Raw genomic sequence first — 9,871 nt, 5'->3', positions numbered from 1 at the left:
ATGATCCTTTTTCAAAAAGAACCAAATCTGCGATGAGTTGTTTAAATGAATGATACATAAAACTTTGGGGTTTGTCACTGATCTTGTTACTTAACAGGGAGCGTTAAGTAAGTCACTGAAATTTGTGCATTCTGTCTAAGGGAATGCAGTTGTAGTCACGCTCTGAGTGCCACCCCAAACCATGGGCCAGATGGTATTGACTGGAGCCGAAAATAGAGAGGACAGCTCTTCTGGTGTGCTAGAACTCGTATCAAACAAAACTTCCCAAAGTTGGCTTTCCTACCTTTTCTTAGTTGTCATTTTCCAACATAAATTGTGAGGGGGGAAGTCCTTTTTGAAGTTGGCTACCAATTTTTCTGTTCAGCCTTCCTTTGCATGCATAGCTGTTGAGTGGATTTCAAGAAAAAGTCAAGAATTAAGACTCGGAGGTCTAATGCTACTTTGTTATTGCTCCATGCTTGTCTCTATACTTAACGCTGTTGATCTTCATTGAAGTAGGTGGAGCTACTTCTGATATATACAGGAAGGAAGAGGCAGAGAAATCAAGGCTTTCTCAAGAGAAAAGGCTTTCTTGTAATTTGCATGAGATTTTATCTGATAGTTGGATTGAAAGACTAATTTGAATCAGTAGACTGAAGACTTTGAAAGCTTGCTCATATGCATTTCTCCTGGGATTTATTTATTTGGTTTTGTTAATATTGTTTTTATTCTGCCTTCATAGGAGAAAACCAAGCAGGAGGAACACAAAAAACTGGGTGAAGATGAAGAAACAATTCCTCCAGATTACAGATTAACGGAAGCAAAAGTAATTCATTTAATGTGCTGTTTCAGTCTTACTTTCCTTTCATTCCTCAGAATATGTGGATCAAAGTGAAACTCCATTTCATTTTGAAATGTTGATGTTTAGTTCAGCCATTTTTATAGTATGTAAAAATTGCAGTTGGTAGTTCCTGAGTATCAGACATCTATCATTAGATGCCTCCATAGCCACAGAAGTGGTTTAGACACAAGTACCTACACACAAGTAATTTTGGCCAAGATCAGCGCACTGCAGTCTTTCATCAGCTGTTTTGTATTTTAGAACTTAACAAGATGTTACTGGTCAAAGCTGTTAAAAAACCCCAGCACTTCAAGACGGTATTTTTACAAACATCACCTCACAACTCTTTTGACATAAATGGGTTGCTTAGGTATAGCCCAGACTTGCACAACACCTGCCACAGCTGCCGGTGTGAAAAGGTGCGGCCTTTCTGGACTCTGCACCCAGGAATATTGTTGCCCATCTGGAACTTGGGATTTTATTTGTTAATTGTACTGTTTCCATGGAAATTGAAACATGAAATAGGGAAGCTCAGAATCCCACACACTGAATCACTTTTCAGCACTCAGATGTTTCTAAGTTAGGATGTTTTAAATGACACCTTGAGTAACAGTGGTAGGTGCTGGAGATAGCGATTTAGATCATTTTCTTGTGTAATACTGCCTTGTTCAGTGAATGCTCTCCGAGTACTTGTATTGCACAGTCATTTAAGGGCTGCTTGGTTTAATATAAGGGCCTTTTTCTTTTGTAGGATAAAGATGGAAAACCACTCCTACCAAAACCTGAAGAAAAGTCCAAGGTAAAAAAAGTGAATATTCAGATAAATGTTCCATTCATTAATTACTTCCTCAAATGCCAGTAAGGTTTCCCATTCTTCAGTGTTACTTGCTCACTTTTTAATGGATGAAAAGGCTTAAAAACCTCCTTTTTTTTTCTTTTTAATGATAGCCTATGAGTGAAAGTGATCTTTTAGAGGGTTTGACAGAAGGATTTTCCTGTTCTCCATCCCCATCTGCACCGTTACCTACACCAACTGTAATAAAGGTGATTATATTTGATGTCTGAAAATCTGCTTTATCTTCAAATTGTTTCAGTAATCTTGATATTTAATTTGATTCCCTTAAAGTTTATGTAAACTTTCTTAAATTAAATTCAATAACTAAAAATTCAAAATATTTTTGCAATAAATTAATAGGAGAGCAGGACTTAAATAATAAGAAAAAAACTAGGTAAGTTAGTTATCGTATCTTTTTACCAGGTGTGTGCATAAGTAATGCTTTACAGTTGAGAATTTTAAGTGTTGCTTGGGAATATAGACGGGCTTGTTGAAATGTGAGCTCCTCTGAAGTTAAAGCTGCCTCTGACTTCAGCTATGCCAGGGTTTAACCCCGTAGTTGAGATGGAAGGTGGAACGTGAACAAACTGAGATGCAAAACAGTTGCCCAGTGCTTCCTCAGGAAGGGGGTTAAATCTGAAATAAGTAGAGCTTCTAAGAAAAATAAAGTCCTAGCAATAAACTGTATGGGCATTACCTTTTAGATGCGTGGAATCTGATGCGTGTTTTTCTCTTGGTTCTCTGTGTTAGTAATGGTGCCATGTCTTGTTTCAGAAAACCAAGAAGGGTGAAAAGCCCGCAGATTCCTCAGACATTATCTCTGCTGCTACAGTTTCTTCAGTGCACTCATTGGCTCCGCTAGCTTCTACCTCAGTAAGCAACTTCGTCTGTAGATCCTTGTCTCAAACTGAGAACTGACTGATGGAGAGAGATGGGACCATGGTCCGGCCAGTTTTACCAATATAGAATGTTGCAAAGTTAAAATCATGTATAGCTAGTACTGGCTACTGGAGGGGAAGAAAATGTTCCCTCTGGGGAAAAAAGTGTGAATTTCTGGGCGCTTCATGTTCAGCTGGCTGCAAGGACTGGTCTGCTGGCTTTGCCGGAGTTCCTTCCGCGCGCTGTCGTATTTCAGCCTGCCTTTGAAACCGCCCCACCTGCGCTGGGAAGAGAGTGGGTGGTGAGGGCATCGGAGGAGGTGTGCGTTTCCTTCCTGCGGGTTGATGGGGTAGCTACACATGTGCAAATGGGTTCATTTTTAGGGTTGGGTCTTTAACCGAGCCACCCATTTCTTTTCCTGATTAGGTAATGAGAAGCTGTAAAATAATTATAGCATAGTCATTACCATAGTGGCAAAGTCATCTGTTAAGCCTATGAAAGGAGGAGTTCGGGGTTAATGGAGGAACAGGCAGTGCCATGACCGCCTTCTAATACCAGGAGAACTTCCCTTCCAGCATCTGGTGGTTGTGTGCCTCCCGTCTGGTTCTGATCTGTGCGGTGGGAGCTCCCTCTAGTGTTCCCAGACTAATTTGAACGGGAAATACAAAGCTCCTCACACCTGGGTTTCAGTTGTTTTTAAGGGCTTTTTTTGTAAGCAGTGTTTCAATAAAACAGGTGTGAATTAGCAAAAGGCCATGCCTGTTGTGAAGATAAAATGTTAATAAGTTTTAATTCAGGTTGACACTTCCTTAGCAGCTAATCTGCAGCAATAATGATTTTTGCAAAATTAATGGCAATTACCAAAAAGCAATTTCTTCATAGAGCTGTTCTCATTAGGTCAGTTAGGCTTACATGTAACAAAAAAGCCATTAAAATAAACTCTGTAACCCCTTCTTGAAATTATGTTTTCTGTAGGTCTAAATGTTCTGTAATTTTTTCCCCAGCTGTTGCCCTACATTGTAATTACAGGGGGAGAGCTGATTATTAATTGTTCACTGAAGATGACAGTTCATTAGTCAGTACTTCTATTAGGTGGATGAATTAAATTATTTTTACAGCTGAGTTTCATTCACGAATGTGTTTCTACTTCGTTAGGGAGGAAAAGAGATGGATGAAGCCTTGGATCTCCTGTCTGATTCTCTGGGACAGAGGGAACCTGACCCTGATGAGAACAAACCAGTTGTGGATAAAGTAAAGGTAACGACAGACTTTCTGAAACTTGTGTGGGAGGGGGCGGGAGGCCAAACTAAAACTGAGATACTTACCTCACGTCTTGCATATGTTTTTAAATGGTATGCTGCACTACTTCTTACACACTTGTACAAGTACCCGGCATGTGACTTTCAGATGTAGGAGTGAGGTTACTAGAAAAAAACCAACATGCTCTTATGTTATGCTACATGTTCATGTTCAGCCAGTTCACGTAAATGTTTTTTGCTTCTAAGCATGCACTCTTTAGTCAGCTGGATTACTTGTGGGTTTTTTGTGAGAAATGTTGAATTAGTTAATACACTTTAGCCATCTGAAGGTAAGTCTTGAAATATTACAGGGAATTTGCAATAGTTTGATTTAAATACCTTTTATTGTCACTATTCTAACAATTTTTCAGGTGCCTTCTCTGGCCTCTTTCTAAAATTAATTTTGTGGCCTTCTTTTTGGTAAACTTTGACTTTTATAACCCCATGGGTACCAAGTTCATCAACAGACATGTTCATGTGATCATGTGTTCATGTTTGCTTCTGCTTGTTTTTCCTTCATTCAGTCTTTCTGCATATAATTGTGTAAAGACCTTTTTACTAATAAGAAAATCAGACACAGTTCTGCATAACAGTAGTAGTAATAGTAAGTTGTAAACTGAAATACTTAAGGTAAAGGACAGTACTGGGGGAAAAAAAACCCCACCATAAGCTGCCCGTGACTAAATTCAGGCTGGAATCTAGATGGAGATTTCTACTCTCAGGCCAGGCTCCGGTGTGGAGGTTGTTGGCTGCCTTAGGAACAGGTTCGTGCAGTCTGGGTAGCGTTGTCCCTTGCCATAGCAGGGGAGTGAACTCTTCACGTGTGAGATCTCTGGAGCTCCTGTGCTTTGGTGGAGCTGTAGGACCCCGGCTTTCTTCATGTGTTGTTCGTTACAAAGGCATGGAAAATGCTCACACTGCATGAAAAAAAATGAAAAAGAAAGAAGAGTTCCTTAAAGTATCTGTGTTAACAAATACAAAAATATTCTTCAATAATATGCTTAAAAATCTACTTGTAGCTAAACCAGGTGTTGTATTTGGCTTGTTTCTGGTATGTCTGCCAGAAATCAAAGCAGCGTAAATTGAAAAATAAACGTGTTGGAAGGAGCACATCCCTCCTTGATGCAGTTTTCAGGAGCTTGTGGTGCTCTGCCTTCTAGTTGTGTTGGAACTGAAACCGACTCTGGCTCCTAAGTCTGCTGAGAAGCATCGGCCACCCTTGATCAGTTTGGGTGTGAGGTGGATGAGTGCCCTGGGTTTTGCTAAAGGTACTCAGATGCATTCATGGGTAAGACATTGCAAGAACGTCAGTTTTGTGTTAAAGATGCAGTGCATGGATGAGATTCGATGCAGAAGTATGGAGTGACTCCTTTTAGTCATATTGTTGAAAAGGAGCACTGAATGTTGACAAAACTGTTTTTTATGTTGGGATGCTGCTGTGTATATATATATAATAACTTATTAAATGTGTACACTTATTGAGAGCTAGTAAATTTACATCTTACAGGCACAAAACACACTTCATAGTGAAATAGATACATGGTTTTTTTTCTGATAGTTTTGAAATTTTAAATTCTAAAAAGGCATCTGTCCTAGGTTTGATGAACACTCTGACTTACTGTTTGCTAATGTTTCTAGCATAAATATTAAGGTTGTTAAAAAATTAATGCTTTCAGGAAAAAGCTAAATCTGAACACAGAGACAAACTAGGAGAAAGAGATGATACTATCCCACCTGACTATAAAAAACTTCTGGAGTCAGGTGAGCAGGTAAGGAAAAGCTTTGTCAGTTTTTATTTAGCTGTCTTATGGCAACATCAGAAATTTGTGCATATGAGTCAGTCTTTCCTCTTCGGAAATACAGGGAGAACAGGGAAGCTGAGTAAGTGAGTAAATGGGTGTACTACATTTACATCTTAGGGTTAAACGTGTAGATATCCTATACTTAGGGTAGCTCTAAGTATTTAATTAAAAAAACCAAACAAACAAAAATCAGTTTGTTTTTCTTTTTTTAAATTTGGCAGTCTGAACAAATAAATCACTTTGAACCACCCAGTAGCAACCAACGTCCTGGAAATTTATCAGTACAGATTCCAGTTACGCTGGCTCAGTGTTTCAGGTGCTCCAGAAAACGAGGTGAAAAAATAGGGTGTCTCCCTTGAAATAGCTCCACTTTATAGTCTCCTTTTAAACAGGAGATACTTGCAAACTGTCAGTAATAATGCTTGTTCACGCCAAACAGTTTTGTTCCAAATTTGGGGACAAAGTGTATATGCAAGTGTTACCTTGGTGGTATGTTACCTAAAGCCCTGTGAAACGGCTATTCACTGGAGCAAGTGATGGCTCTGACACTGATTTGGTCTTCTCTGTGTCAGGAAGCTGTTTTTCCAGGAGACTACAGGGGTAGAAACACGGTATTGCAGGTGTAGTCAAAGTAACAGAGCTTGAAAATACATCATGAACTGACTTTGCATGCCTAGCATGAGGAATAAAGAAATACGTTCAGAATGGTTCAGCTTTCTTGGTAATCTGTAAACTCCCAATGACATACTCGTATCTTAAAATTAATCTGACCAGTTCAAAATGAGGATGTAATCTTTCTTCCTCCCAAGGGTAAACCAGTGAAGCCAACAGCAAAGGATGATGTGAAACACAGAGAACCAAAGGTGACACGTAGGATATTTTTATTCTGTGTTTGTTTCATGCTGTGTGCCCTGATCTTTTTTTCAAAGTAGCGTCATTGCAGGCTCAAGTTGTGATTCATTGCAAATTCTCATAAATGCGAGTGAATGCAGTAGTTAATTGTAACAGTGTGGACAGAAAAACTTTTGTGAAGAGTGACTCTTCATAATAAATACAGTTTTTATGTACAACTACACTGTGAATGTTCAGGTCTAGTATTCAAAGGAATTGTGTATCTTGGAAAGCTCATATAGACATCTCTGTTCTAACATATGTGTAGAGGTATGTTTGGTTTTATTTTTTTAAGAAAGGGATAATCAAAGCAGACATAAATTCCTGAAATGCTAATTTAGCTGTGGGAAGTATTGCATATCATGTGACTTCATAATTAAAATTATTGCAGAAGCCTGCCGATGACTCTGCAGCTATCGATGCCCTATCAGGTGACTTTGATGCTTGTGCAAAGGCTCCTGCCACACCACAGCACTCAAAGGTAGGACATTTTCTGCTAATAACTTGCAAAATAAGCAGTTTTTCACTACTCTGTGAAAGTGCCTCACTTTTCTTTGCAGTAGCTCTGGTGTAGAGCTAGCATCTTTGGACGATGCTGTCCAGATGTAGTGATTGTCTTATAACTATAATGGAAGTTTGATGCATCTTGCTGTGTCCTAAACATCTGGAAGAAGGAAGGTTTGTGGAATTTGGGGTCTTTTAGAGAGGTAAGGCAGGCTTGGACAAGTAAGTTCAGCAGAGAATTGTGGTGGCAGTTTTTGCATGGATTAGAGTGTCCAAAAAATGTAGAAAGGCAGAGAAATCTTTCTTCAATGATTGCATGCACTGCCTAGCAATAGTTGCAGGCTGGAACTGAGAAACAGTTCAAGAGGGTTTTGCAGGGACACATGCTAGGAGGAGAAAAGAATTTTAGATGGGTTAGGCAAAATAGTAGAGATGACGAGAAAGATGAAGGTGGAATGGACTAGAGAGGTCTCGTAATGAGAAGTGGAGCATTTATTTGTCATGTAGCCATTTTAAACACAGCCGACAAACAGCTGACAGACTTTTCCCAGGAAAGTGCTGCATGTGCAAGGCTCTATGAAATAAACTAGCAGTGGAAGCAGCGTAAATCTGGAGGTCACCAGCACGAGGATGGTGTTTGAGAAAGGATGGTTGTGCTGGAAAAGAGTATGAAGAAGGGGACCGAGTTTTGGTCCACGTGTCGGAAGAATCACTGTCAGATGCGCTTTCTGCTTCCTCTTAACCCGGTGTTTGTTACCTCGAGCGTGGAGAGGGGGAGAGGTCTTGTATGACTTTGCGACATCCACTGTGTCACTGCAGTCACCTTATGTACTTCCTTGGCAGAGGAAGTTCCAGCCCACAAGGGCGATCTGGGGCAGCCGGTGGGATATCGGAACAAAAGTCCTGGACAGCATTTGTTTTCTACAAGTGCTCGAACTGGTTAAAAACCAGTAGCTCCCCTTGTTACCTATCTGCTCTCTTATCCTGCATGTGACATGTTCTGTCCTATTCCCTGGCCCCTCACCCACAGGCAGAGGGAATGGTAAACGCTTTTTTGAACAGTGAATAGTTTCTGTACTCGGCTGGGTAAAGCAGACACCGCTGTCTCTCATCTGATACGGACTCCTGCCAGCCCGTCCCTGCCTTGTTCCTGCAGTGGTGACCTGCCTGCTTCCTGCAAGGAGAAAGAAAAAACAAAGCTTGGATTTACTAGATCTTCAACCAAACCAGATGTTAGCAGTCAAAAATTACATCCCTTGGGCAGACACAGCTGTGGAAGCATAACCAGTTCTCAAGTGAAATTCTGCATTAGCTTCCTTGAGCTTATGCTACAAGGCACGCTGTTACCAAGAGCAAATTATCAGTTTGTCCATACTTAAAATGTTGATTATGATTATCTGTGCTTTTATGCTGTGTTTATTCCTCTCCTGGGGGGCAGAGAAGAAGCAGCTTTGAAACTAAAGTTCAAATTAGGTGTAATTCCTGGAAGACAGTAGCTGTGTTTCCAGATAGCTCTTGTGACCACTGCAGTGCTTCCCCACGTGCTTACCTTGACACCGAATCCTCAGGCGGCTTAAGAGAACCTATTGGTGTTCTAAGTGCTGTTTTATCTGGTTATCAACTTTGGAGCAAAATCTTCTGCTGCAGCATTATTGCTTTGCAGTAAATGGAAAATCTGTCCATATTTACCAGCTTTTTTATCTGTGTATGCTTTCTGGTGCCCCAGTCTCCCCAGTATTAAACAAGGCTCCAGATTCCAGCTTGCTGTGGAGTAAGGGTGGTAGTTGCATGCATGCATCTTGCATTGACTTCTCTCCCACCTTACCACCCACATTCAAAATAATGTTACGGCAGATGTCAAAGTAGGAGGCATCATTTCTCTATTTTGTTTGTAACTGTAATTATTTTTTTTTTCTTTGGAGTGTAGGACAAAAGTGGAAAGGAAACCATCACCACTAAACCAAGCCCAAAGGATAAAGGAAAACCCAAAGATCCTAAAAAGGTAGAAACATATATATTATAATAAGGGTAGTCATGGCTACCACATATGATAAACATGAAAGATGGACAGCTCAATTTTGATTTCATATTACATGGATATTACTTTGGGGAGAATTTTACAATAGGTGCAGCTTGGTCCATTTCTGTAAGCGTGTATGTAGGAGGAAAGCACCTGTCTGTTTCAAGGGAAATTTTCAATATCGGGGGCTAAAATATGTTTCTTTCGGAGAGAGTGTGATTGTCTACAGAGGGCTCTGTGCGTGCTCCGCAGGCTTCTCATTCCCGTATTTGCTGGTCTGAGTCACTGCACGTGCCTGTAGCTGCCTCGGGATCCCCATCGCTCCTCTCCTTCCTTGACAATTTTAAGTAACGGCATTCTAAAAGTGATTAGGAGGTACTCATTCAACCACACATACGTTTCTCAAGTTAGTGTTATAATTTATTTAAAAAAAAAAATAATGAAGATTTACATATATTCAAACGTAACTATGTAGAATGAATCCGGTGAGAAAAGGAAGGCAGGTGAAACCTTTGCCAGCACGTTGTTCTCTCACAGGGTACGTGCAGGTAGGTGCCTGAATCACATGTAACATCTGCTCTTCGTGGTTCATGTTTCAAGTGATGTGATTTTTCTTTGTTATGAAATTGCCACACATGCCCTTTTTTGTAACAACAACACTGTGTCACTGTTGAAGGAGAAGGCTCTGCCTGAGCGTTCACGCCCCATCCAGGGAGTCAGACGCGCACCACCTGAGTCTGTCCCTGCGACCCCGTGAGCCGACGGGTGCCCCTTCCCGCTCCACACACACACGCACACTCTTGGGTGCGCTACCTCCTCGTT

General features: G+C 40.6%; 1 protein-coding gene across 1 annotated transcript in view; it reads left to right on the top strand.

The window, feature by feature from the left end:
* CAST (calpastatin) overlaps positions 1-9,871 on the top strand; it is a 27,979-nt gene that overhangs the window by 17,094 nt on the left and 1,014 nt on the right. The window contains exons 17-25 of the mRNA XM_009884325.1: positions 722-805; positions 1,572-1,619; positions 1,769-1,864; positions 2,430-2,528; positions 3,690-3,791; positions 5,509-5,601; positions 6,444-6,497; positions 6,917-7,006; positions 8,952-9,031. Coding sequence (XP_009882627.1) covers positions 722-805; positions 1,572-1,619; positions 1,769-1,864; positions 2,430-2,528; positions 3,690-3,791; positions 5,509-5,601; positions 6,444-6,497; positions 6,917-7,006; positions 8,952-9,031 — 746 coding nt within the window. The remainder of the gene's footprint in view (positions 1-721; positions 806-1,571; positions 1,620-1,768; positions 1,865-2,429; positions 2,529-3,689; positions 3,792-5,508; positions 5,602-6,443; positions 6,498-6,916; positions 7,007-8,951; positions 9,032-9,871) is intronic.

Source organism: Charadrius vociferus, unplaced genomic scaffold, assembly GCF_000708025.1.
Source record: "Charadrius vociferus isolate BGI_N301 unplaced genomic scaffold, ASM70802v2 scaffold744, whole genome shotgun sequence".
NCBI classification, from domain to species: Eukaryota; Metazoa; Chordata; class Aves; order Charadriiformes; family Charadriidae; genus Charadrius; species Charadrius vociferus.
This window is presented reverse-complemented; position numbering and strand designations above follow the sequence as displayed.